At 40.3% G+C, this 25,930-nt stretch overlaps 3 protein-coding genes across 4 annotated transcripts in view; 2 read left to right on the forward strand and 1 right to left on the reverse strand.

Moving 5' to 3' along the window:
• Positions 1 to 419: 419 nt before the first annotated feature.
• On the reverse strand, positions 420 to 2,374 carry rpain (RPA interacting protein). The gene is made up of 7 exons (XM_074696982.1): positions 2,163 to 2,374; positions 1,887 to 2,078; positions 1,524 to 1,596; positions 1,322 to 1,433; positions 1,142 to 1,205; positions 779 to 922; positions 420 to 551 (listed from the first exon to the last, which is right to left on the reverse strand). The coding sequence occupies exons 1-7, from the start codon at positions 2,232 to 2,234 to the stop codon at positions 522 to 524; spliced, it is 687 nt and encodes a 228-aa protein (XP_074553083.1). The 5' UTR covers positions 2,235 to 2,374; the 3' UTR covers positions 420 to 521.
• Positions 2,375 to 3,342: 968 nt separating this feature from the next.
• LOC141810042 (cyclin-dependent kinase 5 activator 1-like) lies at positions 3,343 to 10,755 on the forward strand. The gene is made up of 3 exons (XM_074697346.1): positions 3,343 to 4,223; positions 5,663 to 6,287; positions 6,379 to 10,755. The coding sequence occupies exons 2-3, from the start codon at positions 5,772 to 5,774 to the stop codon at positions 6,868 to 6,870; spliced, it is 1,008 nt and encodes a 335-aa protein (XP_074553447.1). The 5' UTR covers positions 3,343 to 4,223; positions 5,663 to 5,771; the 3' UTR covers positions 6,871 to 10,755.
• A 1,990-nt stretch (positions 10,756 to 12,745) lies between these two features.
• LOC141809927 (vesicle-fusing ATPase) overlaps positions 12,746 to 25,930 on the forward strand; it is a 33,660-nt gene continuing 20,475 nt past the window's right edge. Inside the window, exon 1 of one of the 2 annotated variants that reach the window (XM_074697173.1) lies at positions 12,746 to 12,903. In XM_074697173.1, coding sequence (XP_074553274.1) covers positions 12,892 to 12,903 — 12 coding nt within the window. In that variant the 5' untranslated portion in view covers positions 12,746 to 12,891. The remainder of the gene's footprint in view (positions 12,904 to 25,930) is intronic. The other variant, XM_074697172.1, reaches the window with a different exon arrangement.

Genomic DNA, 25,930 nt, shown 5'->3' on the forward strand with positions numbered 1-25,930 from the left:
ACGATGGAAGAGATTTAATTGTTTTCGCCTGAAATTTTAAGAGAAATTCTGCAACAGTTGTTTTCATCATCGTCTGTGGTCCTAGCTAGCCTTTTTAGGATGTTATTTAGACTTTGAACCAGTGTTTATGTGGTACTAGCAATATTTGACGTGTGCTTTGCCTTCAGGTATAAAAGTATGGAAGCTCATTTTGGTCATGTTTAAAAAATAAAAATAAAACTCGCCCAAATGAGAAAAAAAGACAGGAAAACTTTTATTTTTTTATACACTTTTGGTCGAGCGCTATTAGCAAAACTGAGATTTCTTATAGTTTTAGCAATGGTTCTTTGTAATAAAACATTTGACAAATGCATTTTAATCACAGAATCCTTAGTACGAAGGGTTTCTAAAAGAGGAAGCATACAGGATAATTCAAGGAATCAACATTTTACATTTAAAAAATAGTCTTTATTGCACAATCAGATAACAACACAATATATATAACTTGTAGTATGAATCACGTATAACTGGGACATCTTCTTTCACAGGACAATGGAGAGGTAGTCACAAACCTGAAAGAAGAGGAAAGTACAATAAGCTCATGTATCCTACATGTCCACAACAAAATACAAAAGGGGAAATAAAATACAAACTTGTGGCCTTAAAGCCTAAAGGAGGAAGAAACCTTAGCTCCCAGAGCCAGGAAACTATAAATTTAGTAACAGTAATGGATTTTCCTTTCCTGGTATGAACCTCCTGATCTGTTTCAAAAAATGTCTTGGCAGTAACTGTGCAGTACCTTGCAGCTTATCATCAAGTTCGGAGAAGTGCCATCTGTGTTGGGAGCTACAGAGAAAACAGGATTGTGAATACAGTCCTCCATGTGCTCTGACACCTTGGATTCTAGAAGATGCTGTAGGACATTGGGGTTGATATTCTGATTCTAAAAAAGGAGAAAAAGGTTATAGAAATGTGAAATATGTTCAGATTTGCTTGAATTTACTCCTGCAAAAAAGGTTTTTATGACTCAGGCTGCTTTGGCAATGTCTGAAATAAAACATACTTTCATCACTCCAGCTCAGGATAGATAAATGATTAGAAAAAATAATTATATTATATAAAACAAGTGTCTCATAAATAAAAAGCAATCACATAAACAAACCTTAGTGTTAATGTACAGTCCACAGGGGCAGGAGACAAAATAGTTGTTGATGTTTAAGTTTTTCCTGGGAAACACAAGAGGCATACTTTTGTCACACACATACACCACCGGAGACAGACTGCATGTTTAAAATGTTAACCAATATTGTTCAATATATTGGAAGATATGTCTTTGGCTTACATGTTACAAATGGGACATATGATATGCATCTCATCCATCCCCTCCACAACTGTTGATATGTACTGCTGCTCGTACTGCAAGTTCCTCTCATATTCTTCAATGATGGACATTTCTGTTGCACAGTGGAAGAAATGCACTATTTGCAAAGTAGCTCATCCTAATTGAAAAAAAATGCATTCTTCTATTCAGAGTATTATGTTACCATGAGACAAAAGCTCCTGTTGGATTTCTTCAAGTACTGCCAGTTCATCATACTCTTTCATGACATTAAAAACCTGTACATGAAAAGAGAAAGAAGACCTCTTATTAGTTTCAAAACTTACTTGTGGATCCAGGTCCTGTGTCCACAAAAAGTTTTAAGCTTTATAGTTGTCTAATTAACTGAATGATTAAATTTTAAGTTATTGTAGTATGAACTTTGCTTGCAATTAACGAGACTTTACTTTAGGATGTTCAAACAATGTCAAAGCTTTATTTTTGTTTGTGAAGTTTTTAACATCTGACACGGGTAAAACTAGACATAAAGATACCCTGAATAAGACAAGAGGACTGAGACATATCTGACCTCTGCTATGCCGTGTGGCCCCCACAGAGATGGCAGTCTCCGGTCCTCTGACTGTAGCGCGCTCCACTCCTCCTCCATCACCTCCTGGACAATTATGGACGTCCCGGAGTTGCTGCAGGGGTGGCTGTCCCCCATCTGACGATACCTCTCCAACAGCCTTGACCGACTGTTTTTCAGTCTGTCCACACAACGCTAAAAAGAAAGCACAGGGAGGGAAAGCAGTGTTAGCCCACATTGTAGCCCAGCTAACGAACGGCTACACAGTTTGCTCCTCACTTTGCGGTATGTTTCTTTCCATGGTGGAGTCGTCCCCTTATAAAGTGAGCGGTGTCTGTGCAACGCATCCATGTTGACGCTTCGACAAACGACTGAACATGTATAATGCGTTAAGTGCCTTATTCAGGCCAACTGGCTATGTGTTCACAACTTTCATAACAAAACATTTGTCTTATAATGGCGTACCCCGGAAGTGAAAGCACGCTGCCGCGAACTGCACGACGGGTTATGTAGTTGAGTGTTGCCAGAGCCTTGAAGGGGAAAAAACATTTAGAGACACAACCAAAGTATGATCTGAATACGATTTTACAACTCCGGTCTTGAATGGCGCATAGATATTCTGTACTAGGGAACACGTTAAATTAAGGGCATTTTGAGCTGTTACCAGGGATTAAATCGGAGCAAAAAAAAAAAAAAAAAAAGACAATTGAGTGTTTTTTTCCCATTAGCTGATATATAATGCCATGATCTTTTGTAGTGCTAAAATTTTTAAAACACATGCCAACAACATGGATTTAATCTTAATTAAGAAGCACAATGTGAATAAAATAAAATTTTACATTTTAAAATTTTACATTTAAAATCCAATGTTCCAATTTGGACCTACAAGTTTTCTTCCATAATCACAGACATTTGGCATACTATCATCAAAATGAGAAAACAGTAACGTAAGTAAATATGTGTAGGCTATCTATGTATCTAACTTTGTATGTATGTATGTATGTATGTATGTATGTATGTATGTATGTATGTATGTATATATGTATGTATCTATCTATCTATCTATCTATCTATCTATATCTATCTATATCTATCAATCTATTTATCTATCTATGGATCTGTGTGTGTGTGTGTGTGTGTGTGTGTGTGTGTGTGCGTATATATATATATATATATATATATATATATATATATATATATATATATATATATATATATATATATATATATATATATATATATATATACATATATAGGGGACAGGGAATGAGCTGTTGTGGTAACAGCATCTGGAGGAGTAGAGGAATGTGTACGGCATCGTAGCCTACTGTTCTAGTTACTTTTATAAAATGCTTGTAGTCCAGTCAAAACACAAATTTGAAAAAAGCATTTAAGCTCCAGTGCTGTAAGAACAGCGCATGGGCACATTTGTCTGCAGGCGTATTATCACCCTCACAGCGTTAGCAGGGCTCGGCCCACTCAAACTGATTCACAAAAACCTCCGCGTTCATCTTTAGCAGCCAGCCTCCGCCTCTCCTCCTCCTACCCTGCGCCCCCACCCTGCCACCGCGGAGCAGCTTTGACACATCTGGTCGGCTGGTTCCAGCACCTCGGACAGCGACCTTTCGGATAGGCTCGAGTCTGTCGGCGGCCAATGGCGTTCGCGGCGCGGCTGCGACATTGACAGCCAGCAGCAGCAGCATCCCAGCAGCAGCCAATGGGAGGGCTCCGTTTCTCCTTCACATCCAACCCGAATAACTGCAGATGCCCGCATCAAAGCAACGGGTCTCCCTCACGCTCTCCCCCTCCTCTCCCTCTTCCAGCATAGCTGAGGGCTGCTTTCCAGTTTTAGGAATTCATACTTTTGTCTCCACCTTTGTTTTGTTTTCTTTTGTGAAGCGATCTGTACCGATGCTTTGAATCTGAGAGAGGTTTTCCAAGCTTTGAGCATCGTTCCGGGACGTCAACAGCCCTGACTGTAGAGATTTTCCCCCTCTCAATGGAAGACATCTTCCCACTCGCTACAAGCGAAGGACTGAAGCACATTTTACACCTGTCTGCATCTGCGTTCCTGAGCGAGGGACTTTTGGTAAATGAAAATCTGAGGAAGAAGAAAAACATTTATCTGGGAAACAAACCCGTAGGCCTGTAGCGACAGGGACTGCACATTATCAAGGGCTGATCCGTTTTTCACGCCCAGATCAGCTCTTTGCTGGCGGTGTGGAAACCGAGTAGAGGGGCTGTGAACGATTTCACATTTTGACCGCATTAGCCCAACAGGAGGGGGGGTGGTCAAGGTGTGATTTATGGATTCCCCAGGACGAGACGAATAATCAGAAGGTAAGAAAATCCAAGTGAACATTTTCCTATTTACTGCAACACATTTTCAGCTTATCACCGAAGATAATACAGCTACAGTACAGAGAAAATGTCTGGGCCTGCGTTATGCTTCTAAGCCAACAATGTCGACATCATCACCTAATGCACAGGTGTGTAGGCGCACTCTCCTTTCCATCGATGTCCTTAAAATAGATCATTCAAATTGAACAGAAGTTCATTATATGCCTTATTTTCATTATAATGACGTGTAGGAGTGAGGGTCTATCAGTGGATGTTTGTGAAGCTGCAGTGTGTTGGAGGACTTGTTTTCAAGGCTTCCATTTTGAAGCTAAGATGGATGCTTGCGCACATTTCTTTCTCGTGCCGCTGTGGCCTCATCTTGCTTCTTATATAATACTGATGAACAGCAGCAGCAGGTCCGCGTTACTCTGCCGTGACACACGATGCATATGCTTTGTGTAGAAAACAATACGTCATGATGGACATAACCTTTGACAGATGGGGAACAAAATCCAGTAAAAAATAAAATCATACTGGCTAAAGTCATCCAGAGCAATGCTCATCTTCTTTCACATAAAAATAAAAAAACACGCGCATTTAAGTTACTGCACAGGAGCATTCATGGCTTTGAGGTCTTGACATTCATGTGAAGGAATGTCCCATTATAGCTGTAGCTTAAGGATTTCTAATTCAGCTGTATTTAAAATTCACTGAAAAATCATCAAAGTTTGCATATTCACTGTGATAAATAGCATCCTAAATGTTTTATATTAGTATGTTCCTGAAAAATTCTATCATTTAAAATAGAAATAAAAATAAAAATGAAGAAGGCATTAAAGTGGTTGGCTCAAACCTTCTTCTTATTGAGAATATGAACAGCTGCTTAGCTTTTAGCAGCTATATATCAAATACTTAAACTTGTCTGCACCTATATGCCTGCAAATATATGTCCTATATCTTTACTTATACTTAAACACCCAACATATGTACACATATGCACAAATCTATTGATACATATTGTTGGACAGTTAAAGCAATTTAACAATTATTACAATTAGAAGTCGCTCTATATGATCTTTTTCGACATTCCAGAAAAAAGCAAGCCCAACTTGTTGAGTTTCATCTGTCATTACTTACAAATACGGTTCCAGACACCCCACCCTTATTAAAATTATCTTGTACTTTTTGACACAAACACAGACATTGACCACCTTCACGTGCAATAACTAAACCTCAATAAGTCAAATATTCCCATACAAAGGTTCAGTTTTAATCTTGAGAACACACTTGACAAAATATCAATGGATAAAATCTCATTTCCAAGGCTGACTGCATCTCTTAAGCTGTATGTAGCACACGGTATGTGTCATCTTAAAACCATGTCATTCAGATATCTTAGTGGTGCATTGTTTACACTCCTTTCTGTTTCTTTCTTACAGGTTTGACTTCCTCCAGAAGTGAGACTCCTTCAAAGCTAGTCTCAACCAATAAAAGACCTGTACACCACTTCGTCCTCATTTCCTCTGTCCCTAACCTTGTACAGGCATCATGGGTACAGTGCTCTCGCTGTCTCCCAGCTACCGCAAGGCGGTGCTGTTTGAGGATGGCCCTGCCACAGTAGGCCACTACACGGCAGTCCAGAACAGCAAGAACGCTAAAGATGCTGCCACAGCAGCTTCGAAGTCCCTCAAACGCCCCTCTATCATCAATGTGTTACCATGGAAACGCATTGTAGCTGTCTCAGCGAAGAGGAAGGGCTCCAAGAAGCTGCAGTCAGAAGGTGGAGATGGTGGGAAAGGAAGTTCTCCAGATGGCCAAGCCACTGCCACAGCTAACTCCGCCTCGAACAGCATGAAGCTGAAGAAGTCTCAGTCCTGTGCTAATCTTTCATCTTACACATCCAGCCAGGATCCCTCAGCCACCACCACCACTACCTCCTCCCACCTGCCCACCTCCAAGACCCTGGCCAATGTAGTTACTGTTGCTGCCAAAAAGAATTCCCTGACAGGCTCTGGGGTACAGCCGTCGACTGCTGCTGGCACCCCAAAGCGTGTCATAGTCCAGGTAAAACAAAGACTTCAAAATCTATATCTTTTTTTACAAACATGTTCTACTCAACTAACACGAGATGCCTTCCTTTGTTTTTCCAACCTAGGCCTCAACCAGTGAATTGATGCGCAGCCTGGGTGAGTTCCTGTGCCGTAGGTGTTACCGCCTCAAGCGTCTCTCCCCAACAGATCCAGTGCTGTGGCTGCGCAGCGTGGACCGCTCCCTCCTCCTTCAGGGCTGGCAGGATCAGGGCTTCATCACTCCAGCCAATGTGGTCTTCCTCTACATGCTGTGCCGCGATGTGGTATCATCTGAGGTGGCCTCAGAGCGAGAGCTGCAAGCCTCGCTTCTCACCTGCCTGTACTTGTCGTACTCCTACATGGGCAACGAGATCTCCTACCCGCTAAAGCCCTTCCTGGTGGAGGCCGAGAAGGAGGCCTTCTGGGACCGCTGCCTGGAGATCATCAACCGGATGAGCGGGAAAATGCTGCAGATCAACACCGACCCGCATTACTTCACCCAGGTGTTTGCTGACCTAAAGAACGAGAGCAAGAAAGAGGAGGAGAAAACCAAACTTCTCATTGGCCTTGACCGATAAGAGGGAGCTGGGAGGGGGGAAGGAAGGATGGATGGAAAGATTGATGAAAGTTAGGTTGAACAAATGTGTTGCAGTGTTGTGGTATTTGGAGTAGTACTGTTGTCTGGCATCTCTACTGGTTTATTTCTGATTCTATTTCCTTTCTGAAGCATTTCTGGCGTTACTTCGGTCATTTATTCAAACACTGAGCCACAAAAACACAAACTCTTCAATGATCCGGTAACAACTGTCACTTTAACTACAAGAAAGCAGATTAGATCAGGGTTATTGCTGCATTATTCGACATAATCGGATCTGATTAGATTCACATGACTTTCAGGCTACTTGTTGGTATCCAACACCTGGGTCACTCTGCTCAGGATGACACAATAGCAAGCTTTAAGGCAGCGATACGATCACTAGTTTTAACAAAGGAAGCTTTGTTTTATTTGTTGTCGGTGATAAGACATTGACAAGCTGTGAGGAACAGGTCGATATGGTTGGCTTAAGTCTGGAGACAGACATCAAATCTGACCTGAACTTTGTTTCAGGGCGATAAGATGTGATTGATCTGGAGTCCTTTTTCTCAGTTGTTAGATGCTGAGCAAATGGGGATAGAAATGCCAGACAACACAGACCACCTTATAGAGGTTAAATATATTAAATGTGATGATACACAATAGTGATACAATGATACCAGTCCAGGCTTTTCTACTCGAGAGAAATGTCAGGGTTAAGAAAAACAAGAAGCACCTTGCATGAGTTCACATCATACGTTCTTGAAGACAAATACCTTCTTATTGCCAACTCCACTTACCTTATCCCCACTCTCCTGCCCAAAATTGTTGCACTTAGCCACACTGGCTGCTAATATAACTTTAAATACTAACACAACATAGATGAGCAAGTAACAACAATACAAGTTGTCTTATAGACTTGTAGAAATGTGAAATTTAGGTCTCTAATTGGAAAATTTGTTTTGTGGATATATGAGGCCACATATTACCCAAGTGATGTACCTTGAAGGGAACATAGGTGTTTTTTTTTTGCTTTAAAATCTGATTCTTAGATTGTGAAATCTTTATCCTTTTGGGGCATGGTTTAATTATCATTTTAAATCACCCGTCTATAAGCTGTATGTACAAAAACATGGGAAAATGCAATACTGACCAAACGTATAGGGGGATTTACTTCATTTCTTCCTGCCCCCCTGCACTTTCTCATGCAGTCCACATTGGTGCTGTTCCAAATGACTGAGAGACTTTATATTGAAAGAAAGAAAGATTTGTGAAACACTGCGCTCATGTTGAATGATTAGTGGAACTGGATCGTGGAGGATGTGCTCACAAATCCGTCTCCAACGTTGGCAGCAAACGTCAGAATGAAAGAAAGAAAGTGTTATCATGTTGCAGTTGTGTGGGAGGTGAAGACGCCACAAGTGTTGATGTGACTTTTTTGTCTAAAAATCAAAACTTTGATGTTGCTGTCACCACTCTGATCGAGGGACTTCTGAAGTCTTATCCCCCCTCCTCTTTCATATCTTCTTTTTTTCTTCTACTCAGTACTCATCACAAACTTAAGGACACAGAATTTCTCTCTATCTTTCTGTCCACCTTCTCCAGGCCAGTCTGAGCCGGCCGGCCCTCTCTGGTGTGGCCCAGTACAATCCAGCTGCCCCTTGTTCAAAGACTCTCTGGTCGGCTGACCTGACGGCTTACTTATTCACAGAGTTGTTTGACATGCATGTGTGCTTCTATAGGTTCCTAGCATGCTGCTTTCTTTTCGGGCACACCGCGACTCATGTAAGAGAAGAGACTAAGCGGTCGCTGTGTTGAACTGCTAAAAGCTAGGCTCAGTGATGTGACATCCTGGCGGCCCGGCACAAGAACTCCCTCTTGAAGGAAAACTTTGAGTGGCTTTGCTGCACATACATCAGGAACAGAAATCAACTCTTGGGGTTCCATGGTGCTTTGGGGCCATGAAGACCCCTCCAGATTGGACGAAAAATTATGCAAGATTTTGGATCATTCCCAGTGAAGATTAATCAGCCTTCAAAAGTTCCAGATCCTTTATTTACCGTACAGAAGTTGACGGCTTCTACACCCCTCGTTCTTTTAACTTCCTACTCTTCAGTTTGTAGCAGAGGCTTTCAAACTCTGGAAAGCTCCCCTCTTTTGTCTCCATTAAAGACTGTATTCAACTCAACTGCACGAGAAATATCAATGGACTGCCTCGAGAGGCTCTTTGCCTTTGATGATGTCACATCCCCGAGTCTAACCAATAAACTGTCTGCAATTTTAGAAAAGCTCTGACCTCCTCGATCAGGCAGAGATCTTTGTGCCATATCAATCTAAAGACTCGTCATTTCATACAAGAAAAACATGAGCCGACTCAAAGTCTCTGACTGGTAAACAAGAAGGACTCTAAAGGAATCAGGACTGAGGTTTTTCACATTGTATCATCATGTTATAAACAAGAAGAGAAGGACTACTTCAGGTTCACAAGGATTGGGAGTCAAAACGGAAAGCTTGTGATTTTAATACACTGAGAAATTTTGTGTCACTTTGCATAATGTATGCCTAAATTGGGGTCATCCTAAGCTGGGGCACTTAGCATTCTGTTCTAACTCCTGGAAATGTGTATCTGGTCTGCTCTATGATATGAGAAACAGTTAACAAAACGGAAATACAAGTTGGGATTTTAATCACTTGGCAAGAAAAAACAGAATGTCATACCTGTTCCCAGACTGGGTCTCTCCACAATGCAGGTGATGCTTTCACTCTGGTTGTGTTTATGTGTTCAGATGTGAACTAATCAGGCTGCACTAAGGTACCATGCTGTAAAAATAATGTAGCCTTGATGCAGAGTCAGACCTCACCAGACAAATATGCACACGAAGACTGAATCCATGGCAAACAAGCTTGTTTACACAACCTTCCTCCTAGCTGTTTCTGATGGGTTGAACAGTTCACAAGTAGCATTTTTTCTGAGTGGCATTTTCCCCCAAATGACTGTTTGAGAGCACTTTTTCAAATAATTTGTTCCACTTGAAGCTCTGAACTTTGAGTAGAGGGTTTGATGAGAGTTGTATTGCATCAGGTTAATGGATAAAAGACAAGTTCAAAGGGGACATATACGTCATTAAATCACATAACATTCATTTCAAAAGGTAACTGTTATAGATTATTATTCCACACACTGATATCTGTAAAATAAGATTTAGTTACTGTTAAAGCTAATAAAAGGAGAAAAGGAGAGCAAAGTGAAACTCTTGAGCTTGATCAAGGTTTTATCAGCTTGGGTTTAGCAAATGGTCAATATTTTTTCTACAACTTAATTGAAACAGACAAAAATGATGGTTCGAATCACCCTCAACATAGTCATGTATATTACATTTAGATTACCCAACACCTTGTGGATGTCAGAATTTGACTGAAAAATGAAACGTAAATGAATAGACATTTTACAAAACATTTTTCTTTAACCTAACCTAAGCAAAGAGAAACCAGAGCGGAAGCAAAGCGATAAAAATTTGTCCTCTGAATGAACCTTTCCTCAGAACTGGAAAGCGGAGAATGGGTAGAAAACCACCCCCCTCTACATGCTCTCATCACTTATCCACTCATAACAATGTGCCATATTTTCTCTTGCGACACATACAAGACAAAAACTATCGTGTAACATATGAAGCTTATGAAAATGATGATGAAGTTATTATGGTTTCATTCCTTTAAGTTGTGAATCATGTTGTATAAAGAAGAATCTTTGTTGAACAAAAGTCAAGGCTACTAGTGTTACTAGAGTGCTGATGCTGCAGTCTGTTACTCTGTGGATGTATGAATATTTATGTGAGAAATAAGAATAATTTGATCAACTGTTACAGGTACTTTATATAAAAACCTTTACAAGCAAGGCCTCCTCTGTTTCTTTTTTTATCCATGTCATAAATGATGCTTGTCTTTCGAGACAGTTCTTAGCCTGACCACAGCGGGGCAGTGCTGAATTGTGAAGGTGATCCCCAAAATAGATTAGAAAATAGATTAGAAAATAGATTTGGTTCAGAGATGAAGTGGTGTTTTGGAAGTTGTAGCACCAATATGTTGGTGCAGTGCTGACAGATGATGTTTTGACACACCACAAGAGCAGGATGAATATAGTTCCACTTTGTGTGATGACATTTAGATAATGGAGCATGAAGAACATAACAGCTTGCTTTTACTTGTCAGTAAGAATGTGAACTGAAAAGAATCTCACAATATGATACTAAACAGGGTTGTTATACACTCCATTACAATAAGTTAAAATAACACTTAATTAATCCTTTGCTTGAATTAAATCTTATAAGCTTGCAATGCAAACATATGCCAGGAATAAACAGACAGGATCCTGTAGACATCCATTATTAAAGGGATGCCAGACTGAGGGTGCTGCAAATCAATAAGGGCCAGTTTGGAGCCTTACTCAAGGGCACACTGGCAGCTAACTGAAAAGCAAATCACAAACTTAAAGCATAGTATTTGAAGATGAAAGGCAAACTTTAAAAAAATATGGATTCTTATTTTGAGACTGATGACACAGTAGTCACATATACCAAGAAAGAAAATATTTCGGCGACATGCAGTTAAAGACGAGATCTGCATTTGTATCGTTCGAGCTTCCTGTAACATAAATCATTTTGATAACAGTGATAACACTTTGTAGGCGATAGATAGATAGATAGATAGATAGATAGATAGATAGATAGATAGATAGATAGATAGATAGATAGATAGATAGATAGATAGATAGATAGATAGTGTTTGTTTATGATACTGCTTGGGATACTGTGTGGTCTTTGGGACTGTGACTGGAACTCTCCATGGTTTTGAATGCACATCCCGTTTACATAAAACATAAGAGATTTGGTTTTCCCTCCCTTTTGGAAATGCATAGAAATAGTATTTCTTCTTTTTTTTTGACTTGACTAAAGCTTTCTTTAAGTAGAAACACTGATGTTTTGTTGACATCCAAATTCCCAAATACACATAATCTTTTTAGTCACCCTGCTCAGTACAAATGAAGAGACATGAGTGAGACATTTTTATACAACCCACAAGTGTTTTTCAGCCTTCTATTTGTTTGTCCAGTAATGTTCTCAACCTACTTCGAGATAAATATAAGACCACATTTAACTAACAGTGTGGTAGTTGTGGTTGTAAGAAGCTCGGTCGTGTTTAAGCCGTCACTTCTGTGCTTCCTTTGCATGTATTCAACATGTCTACTGGATTCATAAATGGTGTCCTGTTTAATTAATGATTTTTTTCATTTAATGAAATTTGACATTTTCTTCCTACTTCTTCCTGATGTGTGGAGCTGATGTTTTCTGTTTTAACATCTGGATATGAGCTCTGTCTGTTTCCGTCCAACTGACTGCTTTATATATCTTTAAATGAGTGATTTCTCTGTTTTTACATGTCATAGCACCGCTTTAGCACTGCTGTGTCGGTGAGTCAGTTCAGTTACAAGCAGGGAGCATAGGGGCGCTGTCCGTGGTGCTGAAAAACACAGAGCTGTGGTCAAGAAAATGCCAAAGTTTTAAATAACCGAAGAGCGTACAGGGAAATCAATTCAACGAATTAATTCTACGTCGACGGTTTAGCATTGAAAGAGACATAAAGCAAGGTATTTCGTGCGCGTGGGGCTGCAACCGTCGTGTAGCGCAGTTATATGGTTGTGCACGTGCCAGGGCGAACACTGTTCACCATTAATTGTCGACTACAGACATAAAACTACCACAGCGAGCCACAAGTCAACTGTCTTTTACCCACTATTGTGAATCTGCCACGTGAGAGATTTTTTTTACGCTAGTGGGTGTTGTAGCTCAGCCGCACGCGAGCTATTGGTGACATCCCCGTTGGTGCGTTTCCGCTTACATCAGCCAATCAGAGCAAGGTGCTGTGCAGCTTATAAACTCATCTGCTGCCGAGCTTTTCTGCTCACTGTCCCCGCTGTCCTATGAATCATTGACCCGAGCTGCATCCTTGATCTCCCGCAACCGTGAAGATGGCGGCCCGGGTAAGACATCAGTAAATACTAGCCTGTATGTCTGAGGTGTTTTCGTGTTTGTCACGGGGAAAAACGGAAAAAACCCTGGGTGTAAAATGTCTGGATGACGTTTCCGACCCTCAAATTGTCATCAGCCTCCCTGAATGTCATCGCAGCAGTAGATTATTGTGTTTATTTCACATAATGTTGCAGGTATTGGAACCTGGCTTGTCCCAAGAGGACTTATTTCCGCCAGCATCGCATATTAGCCCTAATATCAGCCTGCTTAACCTCTTCCTTCTCTGGGAGTATCGCTGCTTAATCCTGGGCTCTGCTTGTCCTTGAGCTGCGTAAAAAACGGCCACATAGAAGCTTTTACGAGCACTGTGTATAAAATAACAACGCATACGTTTTATGTGGAAAGCATATAGCTCTGGGAAAGAATCGTGTAAAAACAGCTCACACCAAGCAGGGCAGTATGCATTCGATGTTTTATCAGTGAAAACAACACGGTTTAGCGTTGCAAGCTTGAGCTTTCTTCCTGCAGCCTGTGCGCGCTGTTTGCGTTGTGGAGCAGCAGAGCGTTGCATGGCTGACTGGTGGACTGTGTGCACATTTTTATTTGAATGGATGAAGAATCTGACGGTGTTTACAGGGAGGGTAACGTCAGGTACCAGTGGTAACCTGTTCTGTTGTCTTTATTGCTATCGTCACAAGCCCCACAGTGCAGGGGGAGGTAGTTTGGTGAAATATTGGAGAGCAAATGCCCCCTTTTCAGTCTGTAGATGTCCTCAAAAAGAGCTTCTATGTGTTTTTGCACCTGGTGCACTCTTATAGCATCAACCACCATTAATATGCAGCAAAACGTGTGATGATTTTTGGGTTGGGCATCAGAGCACCCATATTTGCTGCAGCTTGCACATTTCTATTCCTGATGGAGGCAGGTTTGCTGTAAATTTAGGTGTCTTGCTCTTTCACGGTAGTGGTCCTTTATTTTTATCATGGTTACGCAGCACCTATGTGACGACTACTTTTATATCTCAACCTGGTCTACCTGTAGGATGTTTTACGTCTCTTACTCCCCTATAGGCCTTGTGGCTCTTAATTGAATAGTTTGACTCAGAGGGTAGAGGGAAATTACAGGATTGATACATGCTATCTTGTGCTGGCTTGGCATGGAAATGAAGGAAACCGTTATCCTGGCTTTAACTAAAACCAAGTTGCAAACAGCAATAGTCCATATTTTTAACAGGCAAAGTCTGTTTTGGAGGAAGCAGGTACCTCTTGGTGTGTCCATTTGCTTCATACAGAGTGTATGGACCCAAAATTATGTCACACAAATTTTTAAAGAACATGGTTGTGATGCTTTTGATTCAAGACAGTGTGCTAAGCTAAGCTAAGCTAAGCGGATACTGGCTGTGCTTCACATGAGCCGTGCCGGAAGACAATGCATAGCAAATGAGCCAAGTCAAAGAAGCGACTGCATATTCCAATTCCAGTATGTATGTATATGTTTATCAGGGAAATGAAACCAGACCTTCGCTGGGTCAGGGTGGATGCATTATGCAAAGTCATTATTGCAAGTTGCCAGCAGCTGTAGCATTACTCAGCAAGATTGTGTCATTGCACTCATGCTCATTTTTATAGTGAACAAGATTGATGCAGATTAATGCACTTTCAGTTTTGTTCTTTATATAATCTACATAACAGCGCACAGAAGTGCCACTCGGGGGTTAAAACATGGCGTAAGGTCTGTACTTTTGTCAGAAGTGCCTTTGAGCTGCTTGTGTATAGTGTGATATCAAAGGAACTGCTAGATTGCACCCACAGAGGAAACACTTATTCTGTCTGTTAAAAAATATCTGTGTAGCTGGAGGGAAGTGCTGACCTGCAAGAGGCTTATTTTACCGCAGAGCCTAGACAGACAACAACAGCAGCATTTTGTTTAACAGTCTGCCCACTGCTGTGTCGACATGTTGCTGATTTATGGATACGACTCAACACCTGAGGGAGCTCAATCAATACTGCAAAAAAAAAAAAAAAACCCAACAACATGGTTTGATTTTTCCTCTTTTTTTTTTTGCAATTGCAACAATTTGTTTGACCTTTAACAGTAAATACATGAAATTAATGCTGTTACTATAACTTCAGGGTACTAATGTGAAGGGTCAACCCTTACCAGTAGTCCCCTGTACATTTATTTGAAGTGCATATTCCCATAAGGCCATGAGCAAAACAGAAGGGCTAACAATAACTCAGTCTCCTATAGCAATCTGATTTGTCCACACACAATAAAAATACAGAAAATCAGGGCTAGTTTTGTGCTGAATTTAAAGATGGAGTTTTTTTAGGCTAATTTCTGTGCCCCGGGTTCCCCTGTAAAAGATATACATGATTTACAGCCCTTGGGAAGCCTGTTGAGGGAAGACCTCGGTGTTTGAGGCCCACCAGCTCAATGTGTCATGAACCATTTAGGATGTGTGTGAAGACGTCACACTATTTTAAACCATTTATTTTAAACCAAATCTTTTTAAACCATTTTAAGTGGTAAACTGAAAGATTTATGTGTTTCTACAACATAGTCTTTAATGATGTCTTATTGGCTTCTTATAAAATGTGAGGCTGCTAGACAGCTGGATACAGAAATGACAGCTGTAGGTGGATTTTTACAAAGATTTTTGTGTTAAACACTGGCTGATTTATTGACAAAAGTGCTAATAAAAAGACAAGATATTACACAATGTACAGTTTTCACCAACCAGAGTAAAGTATTACACATTGTCTTGTAAACAAATATTGCAGAGTATAAATCCTTGCTTGGGATGGTGTACTTTCAGCACAATTTGGTGCTATTTATAATTTTTTCCTGCACATTTAGCCTCAGCTAGACTGACAAATTACTGAACCCAATTTTGCCAGTCAGCGTTGTTGGTGTGCAATGGCATCTCCCTCAAATAAACACAAAAGCCTGAGTCATCCTTCATTGGCCTTGCTTTCTATTCCAGATGCAGGTTAGTGAAATAATTCAACGCACCCTGCACCCGTTTTAAATCTATAAGCTGCATTCCATCTATTTGAACATCCATTTTAAACCGTGTGCTGTGCTGCTTCTTTAGCAAACATATCACATCAGTGTGTGAGTGCAGGGAAAAGAGAGATGCTGTGATACACTCTTCCTCTAGCACATCCAGCATGAGTCAAAAGTGACCAAAGGCATGATGTTTGATGCTACACACGTACACACACACACAGACACACCCCTCTTGCCCAGCAGAGCGTGCACTGTTGCCAGGCATACCGCAGCTTGTCAGAGGACATCAGGGCGAAACACACAGCCCCCCAATATGACAACACGATGAGCTCAACATCAGTCTTAAAACCTAATTTTGTCATTAAAGGTCAAAGTGTTTATGTTAGCATACATGGTAAAAATTTAATAATGTAAATGTTAATTTTGTGTTTGTTTACTTCCACAGCAGGTGATAGCTGTTCAAAAGCCAGCTTGTTCGGCGAATGTGTTCATGAATTTTTCATAGCTTTAAATTAATCTGCCTGGAAAACTTTCTGCGGACGAAGAAGATAAGTGTTGTCTTCGAGTGTTGCTGAGCCTCCGGGCATTGACTCTCTTTATCTGACCTCATGTGAATCATCACTGAGGCCTAAATAAGAAACACTTTGATTCGTCTGCTCTGAGGCTGAACGTCGGCTGGATATTTTCCTGCTTTAGGCAAGAAACTCTCTGCTTCTCCAGTTATGTAAGGGATTTGTTGAACTTGAAGACAAAGGTGACTACAGCAATGTTGTTTAATTCGTATAAAACACATCTTTGATCATTTTGGGTGAAAATTATCACAAGATCTATGAAATGAAACCTGCAATGACTCACATTATGTGGTTTTCAGCATTAAGGCGCACAATCTTAAAATGTACAACCAGCGAAGCAATTTTTCAGCCAAGACATGAGAAGCACCACTTTATCATTAGCATTCAGCGACTGGGGATTTTCTCTTTTCTCTTAGATGTCTGCGCTCCCCCCATGGTGTCAGGGAGGATCAATGAGGGATAGTAAGGCACTTAAGCAGACTCTGGCTGTGGTGTCCACCTTCTGTCCACTAGGAAGTCTCCCCAGCCATGTGGCTCTTCATAAAGCTGCTGGATTAGACAGCGGAAACACAAAGCCAGTACAAAGATTTGTTTTAGGAATGACATGAATCATACTTGGCTCAATGATGTATGGCTGGAACTAACGATTGTTCTTGATAGATTTTTTTTTCGATTAGTCTATTATCACAATTATTTGGGGGATATACCTAGTTTGAACTCTGTAGATGGAGGGTGTACCTGTAAAATTCAACCTGTGTAACTCAACCCATGGTGATGCTTTTTGATTTTATTTCTAGAGATGGATATCGGAATCAGGTACTTTCATGGGTACCGACCGAATTCTGTCAAAAGTAACAGGTACCGATTCATGTAAAACCAAAAGGTACCATGTTTAGGTACCTAAATGTATCCTTGGGACTGTGAGGGAGTGGGGGAGTAGGCGGTTTTCCATGGTGGACTTGAACACAGCATTGCAAGATATATAAGGTATATATTGAAGAATATGTTAAGTTGAAATTTTTTTTATGTTTTATTATTAAACAAATTGATATTTTTTACCACATGAACACAGACAAAGTACCGGAAATTGGTGCCTTTCAGTACCGGTACTGATTGCCATGTACATCAGTACTGTATAGTTTCAAATGTGAAAGGTACCAATCCCTAGTCATTTCTAGTTCATTTTAATATGAAATAATCTAACAGGTGACTCAACGAATTACATGCTTAATAATAAGACTGTAATTAGTGTTTTACAAACTTGAATCGATGGTGGTTTAACAGATTCATGTTGAACACCAACATGATAAATTTATCAATTATTGTCAGTTGTCTAAAACACAAAGTGGTAAATAACTGAACAGAAATAAAATCTTTGAGGTATTAACCTTCTAGAGCCCATAGTCCCTGTTTTAAATAAAATCTTTAACTGTTAGGTCAATTTACATATTTTTGTTTCTACATACACTTATGTTGGTTTAGTTTACAGCAGTGGTCCCCAGCCTTTTCCAACCCAGGACCTAGTTATAAGTCTCGAGCAATGTGCTGCCCACCTTTGACCCCATAAATACTGAGGCTATATAATGCATTCTCAGAGCACTTTTTGTATTAAAGACTTAACATAAAGGACTTAACTTGATACTGTAATGTGGTCCCACTGCAAAGTGGTCAGGCCGATAGCAAAAGCTCCTATCTCTCATAATGAAAGGGATATTTGAACATTTTAATATCCTTTTAAATGTCACTGAGTTTTTACATTCAAAACATTATTACCTTCACCAAGGAGGTCATGTTCATGGGAGAGTTTGCCTGTTTGTTTGTTTGTCTGTGAACAACATAACACAAGAAGTAATGAACGGATCTTGATTAAATTTTCAGGAAATGTTCAAGATGGGATAAGGAAGAAGTGACAGAATTTTGGTGGTGAGCTGGATCCGTTTTTTTTTTTTCAAGGATTCTGTATCATTGTGAGATAGGGCCGTTTTTTACCATGTTTAAATAACTCCACGATTAATGGTCAGATTTCTTTGACAAGGCAAGGTCACTACAATTTCTGAAATGTGTAAAAGTACGATCCGGATCCTGGCAATATTCTGGATACTAAGATCCTGAATATGAAATATGTACTGGGTCATCATAATTTTAAACACTGTCAGTTAACAAATAATCGTACAAACCTGCAACTAACACCAAATTGTAGCAGACTGTCTGCAGAAAGGGAGTATAACATTAAAGTAGGACGCAAGCGTTGTGTGACAATCACAATATGCTTGGTGGAGATCTGCACTCTCTGAGTTAGGGATGGGTGTCGAATTAGGTACTTTTATGGGTACCGACTGAATTCTGTCAAACGTACCGGGTACCAATTCACATAAAACCAAAAGGTACCATGTTAAGGTACCTAACGCATCCTTGTGACTGTGAGAGACTGGAAGACTAGACAATTGTCCATGCTACACATGAACACAGCATTACAAGGTTATATATTGAAATATAGGTGTGTTAAGTTTAATTTTTTTTTATTTTTTATTATCAAACAAATTGATATTTTTTACCACATGAACACAAAAACAGTACCGAAAATTGGTACCTTTGAGTACCGGTACTGATTACCATGTACGTCCGTGCCGTATAGTTTCAAATGTGAAATGTACCAATCCCTACTATGAGTACTTTTCTAGTTCTGTATGTTTTCATTTTTATATAGTTATACCCCTGCCCACACACACACACACACACACACACACACACACACACACACACACACACACACACACACACACACACACACACACACACACACACACACTGTTGCATTACAGAAAGGAGGGGTCCTTGTTCTTACCCCATGTTGGTGCTTTTTTGTGTGGACTTTACATGTTCTCCTGCTTCCTCCCACTATCCAAAAACATTCCTGTCCAGTTGATTGATGACTCTAACTTGCTGTAGATGTGCATGAGTGGTTGTTTGTCTCTACATGTTAGCCCTGTGATGGACGGGTGAGCTGTCCAAGCTCTCAAAAGAGTTCAGTCGCATCATTTGAACCTAGCAGGTGGATTCAGCAGCATGGTAAAATCCAAGATGTGGGTTTTGTTTTCAAGGACACCTGTTTGATTTAATTGTGTCATATTCCAAAGAAACATCTCCACCATCTTTGATTCAAAGGCAACAGTACGAAAAAAAGAGAAAACACAAACGCCTTGTTGTGAGATGAAACAAGTGAGTGGGCTGTAAAAGATGGCAGCTCTCCTGATGTGTGTCTCTCCTCCTCCGTGGCGTCGTTCTCTCTCCTCTCTCATTAAATGAGCAGTTTACCAACCAGGGTTTACTTTTCTGTCGTCAGCCATCGCTCGCCCCTCAGCTATTCATGCGGAGCCTGTTATTTGTTTCTCTGCTCCTGCTTCTGTTCCAGCGCCCACACGCCTAAATTAAAAGGGTTGGAGAAGGCGAGGTCAGGGGGCTGTTGCACCGCCTGTGTTGTGTAAATAGGGAACAGACCCCCCTCCTCCAAAAGAGCAGAACACATTTCATTTTCAGTCATTAATTCTGCAACACTCATCATCAAATGAGACAGGTCTGATCTGTAACAAAAGCCCCTGAGAAATGCAATCGATAGAGATTCCATGTATGATCTCACAAAAATGACGATAGGTTAGAGCCCTAGAGCTTTCGTTTTTCATCTCATTTAATCAAGTTACAGAGCATCATTGTGTTAAAAGAGACATCCTCTGTTTCTGGTCTTTTGATCTGTTTTCTCTCAATATTTAAATCCAGTAACTGCTGCAATGAGGACTTTGGCCTCTAATTATGGGGCACGCGTCCAAACCGCTAAGTTAATGGCACCCAGGGGTCAAAGGTTTAAGCCTGGTCAAGTATGACAGCGCAGTGCTAAGATAAACTAAGGATGATTGGATCAAACTAATGATGGATACCGACTCTGCTCCCTCTGGGAAGCCGGTTTGAAACAGCAAGCTCTAATTTTCTCTGAGATATTCATTATTTAATTACTGAACAAGGTTTGTGATTTCACGCTTAACCTGTTTGACCCCCAAATTTCCCCCTTCAAAATAAGTGCAAGTGTACCTAATGTACGTTTAATTTTTTGACATTTTTTTTTCTTCTAATTTGTATCATTATAATTATTATCATTGTGATACTATTAATTTTTATAATTATTATATGACATTTTATGTTATAATTTATTTTTATTGTTATTCTGTTGTTATTTTTGTATTATTTTATTCTTAATTATTTTCTTTTTTCTTTCATTTTTTTCCCATTCCCATTCTAATTCTTCTGTTAAGGTGTTTTTCAATTTGAATTGATGATAGCTGCATTATAAACAAATTCGAAATCCAAAGTTTTATTTAAAAAAAAAATGCATGCCAATTTTGCATTTGTCATGATTGTGGTGAACTGTACATCTCACTTGAGGAAGAACCTTTAAGGCCAGTGCCTTTCGGCTGCTTTGGAGCCAAACTGATTTTTCAAGCGTAATTACAAAAATATTGAAATTTTTTAGCTGATGGAAAATTTGCAGCAGCCTCTTTTATGCCCCTTCCTCTGTACCTGTATCTGAACCAACATGTAAGGAAGTGTATCTGAGGTATCTACCTGTATGATTAGTGTGCCAGTGTGTGTCTCACAGTGTGTGTTTTTACGTGTGTGACAGAGAGAGTAGTAGTTAATCCCCGGCTGTCTCGATGCTGGGCCTTCCTAAGTGAGCTCTGAGCCTGAGCTATATTTAGAGAGTGGTGCTCTGCTGTGGGGCAGCCCACACAACAAATACACTATTACCCACATCAACATGTGTATACACAAACACACACACACACACAAAGTCGATAAGTGGAGGCAAGTACAACAGCAAGTACACAGATGCACACATGCTGTTTCTATTTCTTAGTTTGTTTTTAAGGAAGCTTCTGTGTGTATGTGCGTGTGTGCGTGTGTGTATGTGTGTGTGTGTGTGAGTTCACCGTAGACAGGTGAAACCTTTAAAGTGAGCGGGGGTGGATGTGTCTGAGTTTGTACTGTCACTCAGTTCTTTCCTTACGAAATAAAAGCAACTGAGGGGTTTATGTCATAACGTAGCCATCCGAAAACATAAAAGCAACACTTGAAAAATGACTTTTAGCTTGTCAAAAAGTAACAACATACATCGCAGTCTGTTTAGAAGCTCATTATCAACATTAGCTGTCTCCATTCAGGGGAAGTATTCCTCACAGGACACAGCCTTCAGGCTGCCAAGACTGCTCAGGCCAAACTGAAATTAGACAGACCAGTCCTGGGAGAAATTTAATCAACTGCTGTTCCACCCTCACACTCTTGCTACTCGGCTCTGCTCCTGTCACTAATGTCATGTAATGATGAATTTCCCCAAACATACACTTCCACCAGCTTTTGGATTGAATACTCTGGGGGTGCCTAGACTTTTCAGCCCACAACCTCTACAAGAGCGATGTCAGGGACAGGCGACCCCGGGCTGTAAGACTACACTAACAGGCCATTTAATTTTGGTGAGTGGTAGAAAATTAAAAGCCAGCAGATTAGCCAAATGGAAAGAAATGGGTGGAATCATGTCAAATTACACTCAGAAACTACAGCTGTTTAAAACAGAACTATTCACAGCTAACTTGGACAGATTTAAGGATAAGGATAACTAAATGGCATTTAAAAATAAGTTTTCTTTCTGGAGTCAGTAAAACAATGAACTTTGGTTATCATTTCACATTTTAGATTTCAATATTTTGAGGACATATTTGGTGAAAAATGGGACATGGAGCACATTTTGCCAAAAGAATTTTGTGAATTGATTCACTGCCTTGGACAGGAATTATACGTTCCGTTTGTACTGGGAAGTTGGAAATGTCCAAGTTCCGAGTGGGATGTTTACTTACAGAAATACTGCTGTTAGGGCAAGTTTTTCTGACATGGCAACTGGAAACGCTTAACTTGTAGATGAAGTCACTCCCACTCCTGACTTCCCAGTTCCTGGTAAAAGTGGAACGCACCATTATCTATTACACTGATAAACATTTTACACTTTATCTTGAATAACTTTCCTACTCTACTTAGGAGTCACAGACAACTTTATCTTTTCCTAGATCTATGACACGTGTTGGGGGGACTGCTGTGTTGTGCTGTGCAGAACTAGATCAGGGTTGTAGCAGATAAACTGCATTCTTTGGATTCCTTGAGGAAAGCTGGTCCTTAAAAGTTGTTTTGGAAAGTTATGCCTCCAAACTTACTTTGAGGTCTCGTCAGGGTTAACTTCTGGTTTTGACAGTCTATTTTTTTTTTTTTTTGCTTTGTGTGAATGACAACATTTTTTGAAAGCTATGCTTTGATGCTTCTTTACATTTTGAATATGACTAATTCTGTGCTCCTTTGTTCTGATTGGTACTCTGCATGTGCAACTCTTGACAAAGATAGACATGAAGTAAGGTGACTCACCTGCAGGTTACTTTTATGCTTATATATTGTATTCATGCATAGGTTGGTGGGGGGCACTTGGAGATGTGGGCTGGATTTGGTCTGGAGTCTTGGAAGCATTAGTCTCCAGCTGAACCTTTTTCTTCTTACGCTGCCTGCTATGGCTTATTTCAACAGTGTTTGATGACTATGAGGCTGGTATGATGTGAATTTCAACATAATCTTGCTCTCTGCCTACCTTCCTATTTCTGGTTGTGGAAATTGCTGGAACAGCAGCTGCTGATTTTATTAGTTCAACTTGTTGGCAAAGTTAACAGTGCAACAATTACATAATGGGATGTGGTACCGTCAAGCCAAGACAATTAGAACAGAAAGCGGTAGAAAGGTGGAGTATGCACTGCACCCAACATTCATCTTGTTTTCCATCTGGTAGCCTTTTAGTGCCAGTGAGGAAGTCTAATGTTTAGCTCACATTTTGGTGCAAGAAGCACGTCGTCCCCTTGCCAGACCAACTGTGTATCCAGTTCAGCTCAGGAAGCTGGTGTCCTTTGACGTATTGCTTTTAAAATGTGTGGAAACACTTGAGGTTTTGAAGTACTCTTGTTCGGCTATTGACCTTTTCAGAGCACCGTTGACTGCTCTCCACACAGACAGCTTTTGCGGCAGAAAAAATGAAGTAACAGATCAAAAACATTTCCCTTGTATGGAAATGGATGAAATGGTCACACTCCCAAAAAGCTTCAGAGGAGGATTCAGTAGCTTGACCAAGGAAACAAAGCTGAGGATCGAACCACCAAGCTCCACTGCAGCGTCCCCTGAGCCGCCCTTTCCTCTTTCTCTGTGCTAATGTGCTAGTTTTCATCGATATCGACTGTATTGGTGTGCCCTTTTTGTGTCCTTAAACCTTATGACAGCATGTAAAAACCTCAGTATGTTTTAATACGTTTTCTGATTAACTTTAATGAAGAGCTCTCAAATAAACAGACACTCAGTTAGATCAAATTAAAACAGACAGCAAAGCATGACCACCGCCTGTAAGAGCCAGCGCCCTGAAATCTCATTGATTTATTACCATCTTCAGCAGAAAGCTGCCAAGGCATTACTTAGTGTGATTTATATAAATTGGAAAGTGAGCTGCTCTTATGTGCGGCTTATTAATTTCATAATGCGCTCCGTAAGGGTAGACAGCAGAAATTGAGTGATTAAGTTGCCAAAAAAGGATGACTCGAGGCTGATTTTGAGGATTTCCCATCTTTGTTGTTTTATGACTTTGTGATCTATGTGAAAGATGAACTAAGAAAATAAAGCAGCAGGCCTCAAGCTCTTCTTGTGTTGTCGAAGTATGAAATCAAAACTGAAGGCTTGAGATTGCACACAGAGCTGTAACAATTGACTGCGGAGCTTGGCTCATATTTCAATCAAATAGATGGAAAAGGCAGGCTTCAAACAGAGCTTTCAAATTTAATTAGAGAGGAGGAAATGCATCAAATTGGCTTTACAACGATTCTTTTGATACTATGTGGTGATATTACTCAGTCAAACTGAACCCTGTGGCTAAAATTCATTAAGTAAAGTCATTAAGATGGAAGGGTTATCGATCATCAGAGGGTTTGTTTACTTTGTATTCTGCTTTAGTAAAATCTTTATGTTAAGTGATCAAACTTTAAAGAACACACTCAACAAAAGGGTACTAACAAATACAATGAGATACAAAAAGCACGAAATAAATCCTCACGTGTATTTTGATAAGGTCAGCTGTGTCGTCCTGAAGATTCAACTGCAGGATACTAAGATTTCTGGTTGTTTTGAGCTGTTTTGTGATGTAGTGGAAGCAGATCTTCAGTTTAAGAGTAAAGACAAAAAGGAAGACAGACAAAAGTGTCTGATTGACATTAGAGACAGGGACAGAAAATAAAAACACTGGTGAGGATAAAAAAAACCCCAAGATTTTGGAAAAATCTAAATTGCATTGCGGTTTCATGTAAACGCCAGGAAACTAAGTTTTTGGTTCTCAAACAACACAGCTGAATGGCAGGTGTTCATTCTGGTTGGATGGCACTTGTTTCACGTTTGAAAAACACAGCCAAATATGGGTTTGGCATGCTTCAAGCTAGACCTATTGTAATTTAATCAGTCACACATGGACGAATGTAATTTTAAAGGTCCCATATTATCCTCCTTTTTTGCAGTTTAATATGGATCATTGATGTCTTCATGAAATGGTAGTAACATGTTTTGGTCCAAAAAGCCAATAATTCAAGCACAGCAGCATTGTTTCCAGGCTCTCATAACCCCTCTGTTCAGAACGGTCTGATTTAGTGGGCGTAACCTTCATATGTAAATGAGCCGCCGCTGATACCGCCCCGCTCTTCCGCGTCACTGAGAGTGCACGGTGTTAAGAAAACAGCGAAGCTCGTTTACCGTAACATTACAGGCTAAAACAACAGGCTAACTGCAGCTAAAGTTAGCATCCTGAAGCTAACACAGAGACAGATGGGACACTGAGGAAAAGCTCTTACATCTGCTCCACAGCACACAGCATTTAAAATACTCACATTTCCAGGGTCCCAGGTTTGTAGGCGGATGGTTGGTAATGCGCCTGGATTCAGGACCAGTCTATTCGCTAGTCCTCTGTTGTACTGTCCAAAGTTGGAAAAGCAGTCAGCCATGAAGTGACTAGCACACACATGCACAGTTTTACTGAGTGTAGCTGGTACATTTCCTTGATAAATGAACTCTAGCCACTTAGTCTTGTCTCCTTCCAAGATGGGAAGCTTGTGCATGGAGCTATGTTGCTGTTTACAGCTGCTGCTAGAGAGATTGCTGTCCCATAATATAGGACCTTTAAAAAACAAATGAAGGGGGCTATTTGTTTTTGAAAATACCCGGCTACATGTGTGCAAGGCCTGAGAGTACAAGATGAACTGGCACAGAGAGCAGGTAAGACTGGGTTAAAAACACATGAGGAGTGGGGATAGCAAGACGCCGGTGAGGCACATTAGGGTAGTCATGGAAGTGG

This window comes from Halichoeres trimaculatus, unplaced genomic scaffold (assembly GCF_033239565.1).
Source record: "Halichoeres trimaculatus isolate MK-OKI-2021-1 unplaced genomic scaffold, fHalTri1.1 fHalTri1_scaffold_20, whole genome shotgun sequence".
Classification (NCBI taxonomy): domain Eukaryota; kingdom Metazoa; phylum Chordata; class Actinopteri; order Labriformes; family Labridae; genus Halichoeres; species Halichoeres trimaculatus.

Excerpts from the sequence above, each read along its gene's own strand:
- rpain (XM_074696982.1), bottom strand. The coding sequence starts at position 2,234 with ATGGATGCGTTGCACAGACACCGCTCACTTTATAAGGGGACGACTCCA. Across the intron at positions 923-1,141 it reads GACTGTACATTAACACTAAG|AATCAGAATATCAACCCCAA; the intron begins GTTTGTTTATGT and ends CTCCTTTTTTAG. Across the intron at positions 552-778 it reads ACTTGATGATAAGCTGCAAG|GTTTGTGACTACCTCTCCAT; the intron begins GTACTGCACAGT and ends CTCTTCTTTCAG.
- LOC141810042 (XM_074697346.1), top strand. The coding sequence starts at position 5,772 with ATGGGTACAGTGCTCTCGCTGTCTCCCAGCTACCGCAAGGCGGTGCTG. Across the intron at positions 6,288-6,378 it reads CAAAGCGTGTCATAGTCCAG|GCCTCAACCAGTGAATTGAT; the intron begins GTAAAACAAAGA and ends TTTCCAACCTAG.